At 43.6% G+C, this 16,190-nt stretch overlaps 1 protein-coding gene across 1 annotated transcript in view; it reads right to left on the bottom strand.

Moving 5' to 3' along the window:
• Positions 1 to 15,583, bottom strand: part of METAP1 (methionyl aminopeptidase 1) — a 28,995-nt gene extending 13,412 nt beyond the window's left edge. The window contains exons 1-4 of the mRNA XM_054064972.1: positions 15,448 to 15,583; positions 4,353 to 4,404; positions 1,933 to 2,045; positions 541 to 601 (exon numbers count right to left, since the gene is read on the bottom strand). Of these exons, the coding sequence (XP_053920947.1) occupies positions 541 to 601; positions 1,933 to 2,045; positions 4,353 to 4,404; positions 15,448 to 15,561 (340 nt within the window). The 5' untranslated portion in view covers positions 15,562 to 15,583. The remainder of the gene's footprint in view (positions 1 to 540; positions 602 to 1,932; positions 2,046 to 4,352; positions 4,405 to 15,447) is intronic.
• Positions 15,584 to 16,190: the final 607 nt, after the last annotated feature.

The following is a 16,190-nucleotide window of genomic DNA, read 5'->3' as shown; positions in this document are numbered from 1 at the left end:
CAAAGCACCAATACCGATATAAAAAGGGGAAAATACCAAAACAAATTAATACACAATTCATCCTGAAAGTATTTCCACTGCATCCGAAACTGACTGGAATTCTCAGTAGTTTTCTTTTGGGGGTTGCTTGCTGTGGTTTTGTTTAGTTTTGTTATTTTATAACACATTTCTAGCTGATACGTGGATATCACTGAGAATGGCTTAGCAGAATTCACTTGTGACAGACAATTTATTGTTGTTTGCTATGAAGTTAACCACAGGACTAAGACTTGCATAGTTTTTCTTTCCCTTTCTTTCCCTTCCTGAACACCTTTGAAAGGTAATACATTACCAACTTTGGACTTCCAAAAATACTTCTAACCATTATTTCTAGAAAATCACTTAAGTTAACATAAGGGAAGAAGAGGTAGAGTGAGAAGAACAGATAAAACAAGCAGCTCCCTTCTCCAGTATCTCCTTCATACTTTAAGGGCTTTTTCAATTAAGATAAAAGCAGAAAGCAAATATAACGCTCCATAATTATGATTTTTTTCACGTTACCTAGTGGGTGATCAGCATAATCCGGTCTCTGAATATAACTTGGCACAGGTCTTGTTGGCGTCTAAATAAATCATAGTCAAAGCTGGTTAGACTGCAAGAATACTTATTACAGTCACAAAAACAGAGACTCGTGCAGCAAAATTAAATACAGTGAAATATGGCTGACTCCACTCAGAAAAAGTTGTGAAGTATGCAAATGCACCAAAATAGTTATTTTCATTTCTCAAAGATTCTCCTGTTACTCTTTATTGCTTTCACATTATACAGCCTCTAATAGCCAACTTCACAGCTTTATAAAAACCGAACTTCTATGTGACACATAAATTAAATCAGTCGTATAAAACATTATGCCTATTTATTGTAGTGTTTATTCTGCTGCTTTCCAGACTGCAGATACACTGGTTCCAAACACACCCTTACTTTCCATGGTTATTAGCCTCTATTAGCACAATTGTTATTTCTAATCATTACCCTAGTCATTAGCACTTTTTATTATAGTTTAACTTGCATCAATCTCACAGCAGTCAGAAGACAAAAAAACCTAAACAGCGATAACACTACTACATTACTTGGCCAGTGATATCCAAAACAGCCTTTCTCTAGTAACACTAACACACACACACACGCAGACTCGGGCTCTGTTAAATCTGTCCTCTGATAAGCCTGTAACAGATGGAGAAGACTATGGACAAGATGCCACAGGGACAGCATTTCTAGCACAGACCAATTAGAAAAGACACATGTAAATAAAATGCCATTATTCCTGTAAAATCTTTGGCTTTTTCCATGTACAAACTTGCACCAATTTAAAAATACAGATATACTGCAGTCGCCTTCTAAACCAACCTTTCACAACTGAAGGTGTTACTGACCTCAGTTGTTCTCTATCATTCCAGTGCTGGAGATTACAACAGCCTCTGTTCCTTCAGCAGACCTGTCCACCAGCTTACTCACCAGGTAATTTCAAACCATTTACATAAAATAATACAAATCCATTTATTTAAAATCTAAATCAATTCACTTGAGTTGACAGACTGCTCAATTATTGACGAGAACAGTGAACAGCGGAGAAGACAGCATCTGAACTAGCAGCAGCTTTTTCCAGAGTAAATGTCAAAAGGTACAATCAAAACGTATGGGCTTAAGTCTGTTACTGATGCACGTTACCTCAACAGGCACTTCCTCAATTTTAAATATAACAAAAGACAGATCCAAGTTAATTCAAAAAGAACCACAATAAGGACACGGTCATACATGCACTTGCCATCGGGTTCAGACTGTTAAGATGCTTTCCTCTCTCAGCTAAAATGTGGGAGGTAACCACGTCAGGACTGGTCCATGAGTTGCTACAGAATGTAACAGTGCTGGAGTACAGTGGCACATATTGCTTACCAGTGGATAGTGTGGCCTGAGTTTACCAGTGTATCGATAACCAGACCAGGGATTCGTGTTAATGTCACCTTCCAGGGTCCAAGAGGAAACTTCACGCTTAGCTTTTTCATCTTCTGAAAAAACCAAACCAAAACAAAAACCACTGCAGCAGCAAAACCAAGAATAAGAACTATGGGGTCTAGAAAGTGATCCCAAAGTCCATAAGTCTAGATTTGACTCTTTCTGGTATTTTAGGTACCAATATATGAAAGTGTAACTAGCAACTAGCATTTTGTATTGTTCTTAAGTTTTTCACACTCAAAATTTACATCCTGCCAACTCTATCTTTATTCAACAGCAAAATGAGGAACATCAGGACAGCAGTACTGAATGCACAAACAAAGTGTAATAATTATTTAAATTGGTTTTCATTTATAGTTCTAACACATAGTTCTGTGCTTGTTTTCATTCTTGGGAAAAAGCAGATTTCTACAGAAACGTTGATTATCGCTTCAATTAACACTCTTGCACTGTAGATGAATATCCGTTTTCTGTGATTTCTCTTAGCATTCAGGGACAGAAGCGAGGTGGGAAGGAGGGCATCCAGTTGTGAGTTTCAATACATGAAGCCTGCTACCCCTCCAGATCTAATGGGTAGAGTGAGGGTGCTGCCACTTCTGCATTTCAAGACAGACAGTATGTGCACCTCACTAGATGATCCTAATCTGATAAGAGTTTCCCAGCTCTCTCAACCTTGTGAAATTCCTGTCTGATGTGGTCCAGAGACAGACCATTCACAAATAACACAATCCTAACAGGGCAGAGGTTGAAGGCTTTTACATATGGATACGTAGATCATGAGCATTACCAAAAAGAAAAATATTTACTCAAAACGGGAAGCAAGGGTTAAGAAAGAGCACGGTAGCATTAATCCTTAACTCATAACCAGATAACTTAGATTTGTTTTCTCTTCTTATATCTCACAAGAATGAAAAGATGGGGAAAGGTCTGCCATAGCAAGTCCTAACATGAGTTCCTCAGTCTCAGTGGCTGACACCCGAGCCATTTGCTCACGTGACATTCAGTTCAGATGAACCACAGAGGAGTAATAGTTTAAAACTCCAAACATTTAATTAAGTGATACTTTAGATTCCCTTGGGATGCTTCAGTAGTTTGTTGCATTGAGATCTTGAAGGCTATCAGAACGAAGCCTGCTCAGCTTCAGTTCGGCAGTTATCCAGGAAGCCAACAACATCCTGGCTTTATTGGCATCATAAAAAAATTTGCTGCCAGATGAACAACAGCATTAGAGGACTGCACCAGAAAGTTACTCGGACTACTAACAAAGAAAATGTCATATCCATGCAGGTACAAAGAAATAGGCTGCAGAATACAAGTGTGAACTATGAGACCCCTGCACTGGGAAAGCAGAAAGAGGGGAAAACATTTGCTACCATCTGTGCTATTCCAACCTACTGACTGTGCAACATTTATCATGGAAAAACTAGTTTTATTAGTTCTTGGCAAAGGAGGAGGTAAATGACTTCAAGATTTGTCTTTCTGCCATGCCACTTTTTAATCCCACCTCACTTTTAAGCAGGGCTTGATGAAGCTGGGCAGGGGAGTGAGGGGGAGGAGGCAAGGGAGGCAGAAATGGGATCTGCTCTCTCTTTTTGTTCAGCTGGTTTTAAACTAATGGATTATTTTCACTATTCAAGTAATGAAGAATCTTCTGCTATTTCTGTGACAGAGCTACCAGCTATGACTGTGGCACAGAGGTACTCTAATTACCTTCAACTGCACTCAGCATAAGCCTAGCTACAACACATCATTGTACCAATTACTACATCAGCATTCAAAAGCACCTTCCTCTTTTTCCGCAAAAAAAAAAGTGGTAGACCCCAAAACATACAGAACAGCTGCACTCCAGTTAGCTTGCTTGCATTCCAGCAAGTGTCTAATCATAAAACTTCATAAGAACCTTTTCCACTTTACTACATCAGACATCAAAATGCTACGATGGAACAAGCTTGGAGATGCCTTATGATAATGATCTATTATTCTCCTTGCCTTCTACCTCAGCATCTCTCTTTCTCTGTTCAAATACTGGAAACTGTGTCTCAAGGAATACCTCATACAAACAGAAACAGGATAAGAAACAGTGATTTCTGTACTGCTGTCTCTTAAATTTTACATAGATCTCTAGATTACCAGGAACTTGACAGAATTTCAGATAAGTGGAATCCAGTGCCAGATATCTTGGAAAACATCCATATCATTCTTAGACACAGAATCACAGAACAGTTGAGGTTGGAAGGGACCTCTGGAGGTCATCTGGTCCAACCCCCTGCTGAAGCAGGGCCTCCTAGAGCCAGCTGCACAGGACAAAGCAAATTCAAAACAATAATAAAAATGTTTTTTTTAAAAAACAAAGTACTTACTTGCTTTCTTGTGTAATAACTTATGAGTGGCCCAGCTTCCCTTAAAGCATTCCTAGAATTGCAAAGAACAAACACATATATTTTTAAGTAACATTATCCTGGACACACATGCCATCCCCAGAAAACAAAAAAAGCAATTGTACCTTAAAACAAAACTAAAAGAGCGACTTTAGCCCTTGTAGCAACATGCAGTAAACGCTATGGTAACTGCTAGTCTTAACAACAGAAAATACTACAATTCCACAGGTTAGGAATCAGAAGAGACAGAAAGCATAGGCAAACAGACGCACCCATAGTGAAACACACTGATCTAATCCTATCTACTAAATATTATCATTTTAATGAGTAACTAAATGCCATGGTTGCTCCAGGTTGGCTGAAGCACTGTGCTGTTCATGGAAACACAGATATAAGAGTTCTTCTGGCCTGTCTCCATACCACATGTCAGAGCATCACAGCGGGCAGGATGGTCCTTCCTTGGCTCCTATAAGAAGCCATCTTCTTCTGCTGATTGTGTCCTTTCTGCCTCCTTCACCAGCACAGGAAAGCAACAAAGGCCAATCAGCATGGTCACAGGGGAGCCAATGAAAGATTAAAGCGGAGAGAAGTGAGGACTACTGAACGGAAACAGGAAATTAAAAAAAGACAAAGCTGAAATGGAAATCAAGGAAATAGTGAATGTGAAGGAGGAGTTCTCTTCTTCCCAAGAACAAATAGAGTAAGTTCATGATGAACAATGAATCAGCAAAGGGACAGATGGAAATGGCTGGCAGCTGGAGAAGAATAAAGAAAGATGAAAAAAATGGAGAGATTTGAGTAGGAAAGCTGCAGAAGGCAGCGTTGAAGGTGATCTTTAAGGTGCTAATTAGAAAATTGCTTGGTTTTGTAGCAGAAAGTCTAATTCAATGGCTATGTGCACTCAAAACAACCATTGGGTAACCAGTAATTCCAATCATTTACAATAACAGCTGAATTTCCACAAAAAAAGAGGCAGAAAGCAAACTGTTTTCCTTTATGAGGAGAGACAATACTAATGCTGAATCATCAAACTACCATCCAGAGCCAACAACTGATTCAACCTAATGTATACAACACTCAACCAGTTCAAAACAAACCTGTAAACTAAGCCCAGTGTACAACATTCTACCCCCACCTCACAGTTACTATTGAGAAAGCTCCGAGCAGATCTTGTAGCAACCTTCCAGTACCTGAAGGGGCTACAAGAAAGCTGTGGAGGGACAGTTCACAAAGGCTTGCAGTGATAGGGCTAGGGGCAGTGGGTATAAACTGGAGAGGGGCAGATTTAGGCTAGGCATAAGGGAGAATTTCCTCACCATGCAAAGGTGAGGCACAGGTTGCCCAGGGAAGCTATGGATGCCCCATCCCTGGAGGTGTTCAAGGCCAGGCTGAATGGAGCCTTGAGCAGAGTGATCTAGTGGGAGGTGTCCCTGCCTATGGCAGGTGGGATGGAACTAGATGATCTTTAAGGTCCCTCCCAACTCAAACTATTCTATGATTATATGATTCTTAACTGTCTGCTCCAGCGGAGCCATCCTCTTCCCATTGTCTTGGAACCAGTAGTTATCAAATCGTATCCACAAAACCACAGTAACGTGGAACACAAGTATGGTTGCGTTCAACGAGACTCCATTGTGTGCTATTTCCCTCATCACCAAAACCAGTTGTCTGTCGTCTTCTCCTGTGCTGTATAACTGAAGTTGCCACACTCTCTGGGCCAGCACTCAACATGCCATGGTGCTACATCACAGTCTGGGCAACAAGAGGCTTTGATGCCAATACTTTAGATTACCAGAGAGAATGTCTTTTTGAACAAGCAACAGAAGGTGTTACTGTCACATTTCTATAAATTGCTGCACATGCAGACCGTTGTGCTGCACTATTATTTGTTTTCTGGTGGAGAATTGAGAGAAAAGGCGCGGGTTTTAACTGAGACCTAGTCTAAGAAAAAAATAAAATGGCTAAAAACCCTATTTCAAAGACACTAAGAAGCACCAGGATGGATGTGATCCCCTTTTAAATGCCAGGCCTCTGTTCTGAAGCAGAAGAAGGTTTACACACCTAAGGACTTAGAGCAGCCACCATGTCTGCAAAGCAAGAGTCAATTTCTCGGGATATAAAGGACCATCTGGGGAGCAAAGACAGACACCAGCTCTGGTATTACTAGTTGTAGTTCATTCTTTCCTTCCTCATGAAATTTTGGGGTGTATTCTCCAATGCCATTCCTTTCTTCAATGCCAGCAGTCTTTCTTCTTTGTTGGGCCATAGCCAGAGAACACCAGGCAAACACTGCACTGCAGGCAGTTATCATAACCTGACACGCTCTGTTTCAGCTTCTTATTTCCTGCAGCTGTAAGCAACCTAAGAGGAACCCGCATAAGGCTGCCACATGTCTAAGTCCTCGCATACATTTTACTCAGATTTTATTTGCCCTCTATTTCCAGAGGAACAGAGGCTCCAGAAGAACTACTACAGCATAGCTCCAGACAAGCCACTGCACATCAGAACACCCCAGACGTGCGCTATATGCACATCAAACAACTGCAACAGGTACACACAGCAAGTCCAAAGCATTTTTGTAAGCACAGGTTATACACATGCAGTGTACAATCAACAAATATCTCTGTCTTGGTCTGATGCTTTTGGAAGACACTCAAAGGATGTGCTGTACATCCACCTACGACCCATGTATTTTGTGTAGGATCAGTCATATGCTCCTTATAAGCACCGGACTGGGTACACATGAACTATTTATATTCAAAAACTTACTGCGCAAGCACCACATTGCACAGGCCTGCAGAGCTCTGCCTTGGCAATCGTGGATAAAATCATGTGTCATCTCACAGGTTGGAGAATCACAGCTCTGGTGACAAAGCACTACCGATGTACCACTGCATATTGCAAACACTCTCACCTATACAACAGACTTGCTGACAAGCCATGGAAGAAAGCCACTCTTTCTCTCCATCTGGGCCATTTTCTGGAGAACTTTCTGGAGAAAATTTTACTTTTTGCTAAGGCTTCTCCTCTCAGCCTTCTGATGAGACATTTACTTCAATCTTCCTATTATCATTCCTGCCTCTAAAGGTTCTTTCATATTCCCATTCCATGTATAGATCAGGATAGAAAATTTTCAATTATTAAATAAACAAAATCCAGTGGAAAAAAAATCCAGGGTGATTTTTAATACTAAAATGAAGAGAGAATTCATTTTCTGATATGGTTAAAAAAAGAACACATGTCCTCGCATGGCCAGATTTGAGAAGATTAATTAGCTTCGGGGGAAAGTACGCAGGCATAACAGAGCAACACAAGAATAACAGCATAACAGAATTTGCCTTCAAGTTTCTTGGAAGGCTTCCTGGATTTCATTTCAAACACTACATTATCCGTTATTATGTCTGATATTAATATCCCCGTCCTTCCCACTTAAAGCATTTTCTTTTTATTGCATGCAGTTTTTAAACAGCAATCAAGACAGACTTGGAAATGCTGAAGAGGACTCTACATAGAGAGAGGTCAAATGTATGACAATAAAAAAGCAGGGGCTTCTAAACAAATCCTCAATTTGTTTAGAACAATCTTGGCTACAACTATTCTATCAGTAAGAAAAATACAATTGTGATTTTCAGACAGAAGCCATCAACACATTGAAACCTCAACAATATTTCTGGCTCCAAGCCATTCTTAAAACCAACCCCACTGATTCCAAGCTTAGAGACAAGCTCAACGCAGTGTTCACCAGAACCCGTACATTTATTTACCAAAAGCTAACCGAAGGCACAATCAGCATTAGAATCCAGAAAGATTTCTCTTGGACCATCTCATGGTGATCCACTCTCTACAAATATTTTACCTTAGGGACTCATCCAACATCTATTTACTGGCTCAAATATCGACAGAATCATGCAGCACAGCAGAACTTGTTTTACAGTAGAGTGTATTTTTGCTATGAAGACAATGATCACTACCAAATGCTTTAGGCTTGTGGAGTCTTTTTCTCAATCAGTCATTCAAAGAACAAAACCAAACCAAATCCTTCAAAACAATTATTGAGCTACTTAGCAGGGATTTCTTCCCTATGTTTATTGTCATCTTTACAGTAATTATAGGGAGCTTCTTGTTCTTCCAGTTCACGTATCCATGCAACATGATTAAGAGGTAGAAAAGCACAGCCAACTGAACATTCCAGAGAAGAGAATGCTAGAACTACCAAGATTAGCATATAACCACACTAGCTTTAATAAGCTACCCAAGAACAGGAAACTATGCGGGCACCACAACACCAACTACAAGTCATACTTACTGTGTTTCTGAACTGCTTTTGCAAAGCTAGGCTTTGCCAACTCTTTGTCAATGATTTCCAGCCTTAAGGCTGACACTTCTTCAGGCTCCCCTTCACCTTCAAGTACCGCTGCTTTACACAACCTGGCATTTGACACTGTAAACAGACCTATCAGCAGGCATATAAAACTCGCCCCACTGCGCAGTTACTGAGAACTCCTATCCATGTCCAACTTCGATGGAATTATCCCTCTCCATCCACTCTGCTCATCATTTAGAGCCACTGTAATGAATTTCCAAAACTACCTATTCTACAGGAATCGAGACCATGGGGACAGACTGGCTGCCTCTTTGCATGTCATTATACCCTGAACTGTAATGGGAAAACATCTAGGAAACACTGCCAAGCGGTACCCCTATTTAAAATTATTCTAAGCAATTTTTTTAATAGAATTAAAAAATGTCCTTTGGAATGCAAAATTGTCTTGGCTTAATCATAGATCACGTAATTTTGCTTAATGACATCTCATTTCCAATCAAACCACCTTGAAGGTATGCAAAACAGAAGACAAAATAACTTAAGTACTGCATTTAGCTTAGGAAAAATATCAGGTTGTCAGTGATATATATATATTTAATACAATGCAAATCAATCATACATTTTATCCATAAATTCAAGTTAAGGGATGCAACTGTTAATACATTTGATGTTAAAATAAAGCAGTTGGCTCTTTTTAGCATGCTGAACCCTATTCTTCCAGCCCTGGTACAAGCCCACAGAGACAGCCTCTCGCCTGAAAAACTCAGTACAAAATTCCCAAACTAGTCTGAGCAGCATACACATGACCAGCTTGTTTTTCAGAAGAGCCGAGTATGCATTTTCAGACTGAAATCCAAGGGCAGCGCCTACATGCAGCACCTGGGTATGGCATCACTGGCTTTCTCCTTCAGGTAAAGCCTGATCTCACCCAGACTCCTGGGTCCCACACGACAAAACCCCTCCTTTGAGGAAGGGACTGCATTTTGCAGCTTGTTAGGTTTACAGAGGTGTAGAAGTGATTTTTGAGAGTAGCGAAGGAACAACAGACCCAAGAAATTCAAACGGGACCATCTTTTCAGTACGCTGAACACCAGCTCAAAAGCCTGCCTTTAGGAGTCTGAAGTTTTACCACAGTATTTATGGTGATCTATAGGTAATTTAAAACACCAGCTTCCTAGAGAAGGGAATATGTCAAAAGATCTAGAAGGCAGTATCTGCAGCACGCCCTTTACACCAAAAGAAACCCATACGCATTGCAGTTGGATCCAAGCAGCAGGTTCTAGCCTATTTGAGGCACAGCAAAAAACAGTGAACCAAGAACGAAATACAGCACCTAGGTTCTATGGTCTGACACAACAGAAATAGTTTCATCCAGGTCCACTGCTCCCCATTCCACACACACTGAAGGTGAAAGGAAAGTGCAAACGGACAAGACAACATCACGCTTCAGTACCGCAATTTTTCACAAATCACCGTGACCTTCAGCATCCAAAGGGCCTAGGTCTGTGTACCAGTGAAAATTCCTCCCAGAAAGGAGTAAAACAGTATAGAAACCACTAAGAAAACAGAGCAGCATTTCTGGAATTTAACAATTCACACCCCACCTCAAATGGAAAGAGTACCCTTGGTGGATATCCACCATCGCAAAAGAGACAATGCTGCCTCTCTACAGTTTGGAGAAATCATTTCCTTTCAAACACCTAAAAACCGTGTCCACCCATTGCTCGCATGCAACAGCTTCATCATGTCACAGTCTTCACTTCTGACTCTATAACCAGACCTCGGCCTCTTTGGAACTGAAAACACACCAGCACATGAAGCACGAAGGGACAACCATTCTCCTTGAATAAGTTAGGACTATTCTAATAGCGATCTGAGGCCTCCACATCTTGGAGAAGAAAAGTACAGCACAGGCCACTGACTTTCTATTAGGAGAGTGTTTCAATATGTGGCTAGAAATAGATATTTCTGAATTTGGCTGGGGAAGGGACCCCACACCACCATCCACTCCACACCACAGAAAATCACACTACTCTGTTTTGTTCAAGACACTTATATAGATAAAAGTAGTATAAGACAGGAAGTCTTCATGAAACCAACACAAAATCATTAATAAGAGATTAGTTTACAATTAGAAAGCTTATATAAAAGTGGTAACTGGAGATCTCAAGAACAGTCACTACCTTCCCTCTGTTAATCTTCAGCAGCTTGTAGTAGGCACAGAAGAGGTGTAAATTGTGTGTTGAAACGTAAATCATTTATATGTGCTACATATAATCTGCACGCAAGTGACTTGTACCTATAAAGGCAGATTTCAGACAGCAAATTCATCTCAGTAGGAGGAACATCACACTTGAGATGTGATGCTGGGCATCTGTGTCATTTCCACATTCCGAAGATACAGTGAGATACAGTAATTCAGCCTAAGATGATAAACACATGCAACGCTGTACGTAGTAAGTCTCTACAAAAGAGAAAGCAAGACAGTAAAAGAAGGTAGCTGGCAGCAACAGTACTCGATTCCTGATTTTCTAGTCAAAATCAAGATGCTATTAAAGGTTAACAGCAGACAGAACACTCCCTCTTGTTACACCTCAGATTGAAAGAAGAAAATAATGCTGGAGTTTAACATACCGCCTCAGAGCTCCTCTGCTGCTAAAAGCCATCCTTACCCCATCTCCATCACCAGTGCAAAAACCTCCCCGCTAGGCCAGAACTCGGCTGCCCTGGCCACCTTTCCACCCATGACTCACAAGCATAACTGTTATTCAGCAGCTGTACCCTTTGTCCAAGGTGTGTAACACCCAGAGAAGAAACAGTGCTGGCTCAAAGGAATTTCAAAGGATGTCAAATTACTTCAGAGTAAGCATTTCCAGGACATGTTATTGAGACAGACTCTTTTTGATGCAGAAAGGGGGAAAAAACAAATTACCAGAATAAGGCCCTTTCTCAAGAAAAGGAGAAACACAAATGATAAATCCACTAGGGAAATCACTGTCTTTATACAATCTACTTGAAAAGTTCACTTCAATTCTCCATGTGCAGTGATGAAAAAATAACGTTTAATCAATGTATTCATTACACTGACATTCTCAGTCCTATACTGCCTGCATTAGTATTTCTTAACAAATTATATGTTATTATACATAATCCAAACATATTGCTCCACACTGGTTACCTTTCTACAAGAGTTCACACTTTTCTATTGTTTATTCTTAGCACTGGAGAAAAATCAGCTCCTACAAATTGGGTTTTAGCTCTGACTGGAGTTCTGGTTTTACGTGCAAGTCATTGCAGGCTTCCAAGCAAATTAATTAAACCAGTGTGCATGTCCATACAGATGCTCTCACCCCTCAAAGAGACAGGTAGGTTGTCACTCCCACGCTGCCCTCAGCTCAGAGTAAGCACCTACATACCCACAGCTACCACTACCACATTCAGTAAGGAAGGGTTGACTTTATGGCTATGTTCAACTGGGCCACAAAAGGCAAGTGCTCTTTGGCAGCACACTTCTGAAGTGCTGGCCTCGTCTGATCCTGCAGCGCACAGCTTTGGAGAGCTGAACTAACAGAAAGTTTAGTGTAAATGCTTTTTCCCCATAAAAAGAAAACCTTAAAACCCCCAGAAGCTGCTCACCAAAGAACCAGGGTCAGCTTAATGGAAGGGGTAGAAACCTTCATCCTTGGAGGGAGGGAATAGGACCATGCCAGCTACAGTGCTGGCTGTGCTGCGGGGTGGAATAACAACTTCGGTCCACTCACTAGCTTATCTAATGGTTATTTATGCGTGCAATACCACAATGGAAAGAAAACTGCCAAAGTGAGAACTCTGGAAAAGTTTCACAAATGTTCACCAGCCCAGTACTGACAGCTGAAACTTGCTGGAAGTCCAGAGAACATTTCCTGGCTTTTAAGACTGATTTGCCTACCACACGCTTATCTGAACAGTCAGCCACGTTGTCAGCAGCACCTCACCTACCCTCCCAAGGGTGCCTGCAAGACACCCGTGGGGCACTGCAGTGATTCTCCTCCATTGCACCTACCAGATGACAGGGAGAGCTGCAAGCTCAGGGGAGCCCCATACTGGGCCCCACAGAAGGTATTAAGCAAGTCTGAAGGTCCTTGCTGCAGGCTGAACATGAGGACTCTTCCCTCAGCGTATGACATTTTGTGCACGTCTTGAAAATAGGCTACCATTAATTTCATGTGTCACCTCAAAACCTTCAAAGCACCATTCCTATGGGGAACAACTATGCCCACCTAACTTACTGACCACGACAACAAGGCAAGTGAGGAGGAACAACACACCCAAAACCACTCAGAAGTTAGATGACTGCGAATCTCAGTTCAACATTCTTATTTTCTAGGCAGGGCAGCTTTACAAGCATGTAGCAAGTAATCTAGCAGCCTATTTTACCAAGATAATAAATATTGCTGGTAATTTCCCTTTTACCTCACAATAGCAACAGATATTTCAAAATAATTAACCTAATACATAGATAACAAGAATTTCTGCATCCATTATAAAATCAGCTGAGTTGGGGATGCAAGAGAGGAGAGAGGATGTTACAAGAACTTTTCGCATAGGCTTGTTTGATCTATTAATAAATGCTTTTGTCATCACCATCTAGTATTTGTATACACTGAAGACACATCTACAATGAGTTTTATATCAGCCATGTCAAAACAGGTAGTAAAATGCAGAACAAATCCTAAAGCACCACCTAGGAACTAGAGATACAGAATTGTTAGAACGATTTTGAGTGGCAGTCAATCTAATTCAGCAGTGACTCCCAGCAACTGGCACCAGAAACGTCAGGGGAAAGTACCAGAAACCGTGCAGTGGGTGTGTTATGTGCACGTGAGAAGTTTTCCCCAGTCCTAGGCAAACTGTGACTATCAGTTTACATCCTGACTCTGAAAAAAAATTGTCCAATTAGGAAGTTAATCTAGCCGATGTGACTGAATGATCTTGTTAAATTTATCTACAAAACTTGAATGATATTTTGTAGTAACTGGGCAATGAAGCTCGTGAAGGAGCTGAAGAACAAGTCTTACGAGGAGTGGAGCGGCTGAGGGAATTGGGGTAGTTTAGCCTGGAGAAAAGGAGACTGAGGAGAGACCTTATCACTGTCTACAACTACCTGAAAGGAGGTTGTAGTGAGGTGGCTGTTGGGTCTCCTCTCCCAAGTAACAGGCGAGGGGATGAGAGGGAATGGCCTCAAGCTGAGCCAGGGCAGGTTCAGATTAGATATCAGCGAAAATTTCTTCACCGGAAGGGTCATCAGGCACTGGCAGAGGCTGCCCAGGGAGGTGGTAGAGTCACCATCCCTGGAGGTGTTTAAAAGATGGTGGATTAAGCGCTCAGGGACATGGTTTAGCGGTAAACAGGTATGGTTGGACTCGTTCTCAAAGGTCTTTTCCAAACAAGTGATTCTACAACGCTGAATTATAATTCTGACAATGAAGTTCAGATTAATCCCCAAATTAAACACATAAGTTCTCACTGAAACTGCCAGAAATCACACACACAAAAAGTTCAAGGGATCAGGCTATGCATTTTAAAGTTAGTTAAAAAAAAAAAAAAATCAAGCCATAAGAACCACTCAACAGCCGTCAGACAGTCCTGGCTATTTAAATTAAAGATCAAACTATATTACCACTGTGATAGTAAGTGAGGACAGCTGAGGCCTACAGAATGTGTTTCGTGGGATTGAATGGTAGTAGGACAACTGGCCTAACCTGAACTGTCCTGTTTGGTGCCCTTAAAGTAAAACAGCCACTGACATGAAAAAAAAACGGGGGACGGGAAGGAGGGAGAAGTAGAAAATCGTTTTCCCAAAAGTTCATATTTAAAAGAGCAACAAGTTTCCCAGTGTTTATCACAGCCAAGCAACTCCAGAGCCAGAGACGATGTAGACACAGAGACATACACGTCTGGAATTTGATGAGCGCAACTCATTTTGTCCCACTAAGCCTCCATTCCTGGGGGAGGTGGGGTCCAGGACACCCAAACCTGGAGCTGTCTGGAAGCAGATCAGGGGTGCCTGCACCCACCTAAGCATCCCACAACTGCCCTCAAGGGCTCCCACACCCTCCAGGAGCTCCTGCACCCCCACTCAGGAATCCCACAACCCCTTCCAGGAATCCCACAATCCCCCCAGGGGCTCCCACACCGCCTCAAGGAGCTCCTACACCCCCAGGGATCCCGCAACCCCCTTCCCCCCTCGACTGGCTCCCCAGGGGCTCCCACACCCCCAAAGTGTTCCCAAGGGGCTCCCTAACCCCCAAGGAGCTCCTGCACCCCAAAGGGCTCCTGCGCCCCCCAGAAGCTCCTGCAATGCCCCCTGGGGCTCCCACACCCCCTTCCAGGAATCCCCACAGGGGATCTCCAGGGGCTCCCTACCCCCACAAGGAGCTCCTACACCCCCAGAGGCTCCTGTACTCCCCTCCCTCAAGGGCTCCCAGGAGCTCCCGCACCCCCAAGGGCTCCTGCACCCCCCCAGGAGCTCCCACCACCACCCCCCCCAAGTGGCTCCCAGGAGTCCCCGCACCCCCAGGGGCTCCTACAACTGCCCCCTCCCAGAGACTCCCCATTCCCCCAGGAGCTTCCACAACCCCTCTAGAGGCTCCCAGGTGCTCCCGCACCCCCCAAGTGGCTCCCGCGGGGCCCCGCACGGAGCGCATCCCGGTCTCCCGTGGCTGCCCGGCCCCGCCGACTCCCCCCGCTCCCGGCCGGAGCTCGGGGCCTCACCTGCGAGCAGAAGTAGGATCCCTGGATGCCCAGCTTGAGGCAGGTGGGGCACTGCAGCTTGGCCTCGCTGCTGCACCCCGCCGTCTCGCAGGCGCGGGGCTCCACGGCCGCCATGCTGCGGGGCTGCGGGGCGGGGACGCCGGGCGGGCGGGGACAGCGCGGCGGGGAGGGACGGGCGGGAGCCGCCTGCACCGAGCTGCCTGCGCTGAGGTGGCTGCACCGAGCCGCCTCTGCACCGAGCCGCCCCTTCGCTCCCCCTGCGCTGCCCTCTGCGCTACGTCGTGTGCTGCAGCCCCTGCGCTCCCCCCTGTGCTCTCCACCTGCCCGGCGACGGGATACCCCGGCCCAAGGATGGGATAACCCACCCTGGCAGCAGAGTAACCCGGGCCAGCGACGGGATAACCTAGCCTGGCAGCCGGATAATCCGGGCCGTGATGGGATGATCCGGCCCCGCAACAGAATACCCTGGCCTGGCAACGGGATACCCCGGCCCCGTGATGGGATAACCTTGCCTGGCAGCAGGATAACCCAGCCTGGTGATGGTATACACCAGCCCAGCAGCGGGACAACCTGGCTCAGCAATGGGATAACCCAGCCTGGTGATGGGATAACCTGGCCCAGTGGCGTGATAACCCGGCCCAGTGATTTTAAGCTGAAAAGGGAGATTTAGATTAGCTGCTAGGAGGAAATTTTTTATTGTGAGGGTAATGAGGCACTGGCACAGGTTGCCCAGGGAAGCTGTG

Source organism: Cuculus canorus, chromosome 4, assembly GCF_017976375.1.
Source record: "Cuculus canorus isolate bCucCan1 chromosome 4, bCucCan1.pri, whole genome shotgun sequence".
Classification (NCBI taxonomy): domain Eukaryota; kingdom Metazoa; phylum Chordata; class Aves; order Cuculiformes; family Cuculidae; genus Cuculus; species Cuculus canorus.
This window is presented reverse-complemented; position numbering and strand designations above follow the sequence as displayed.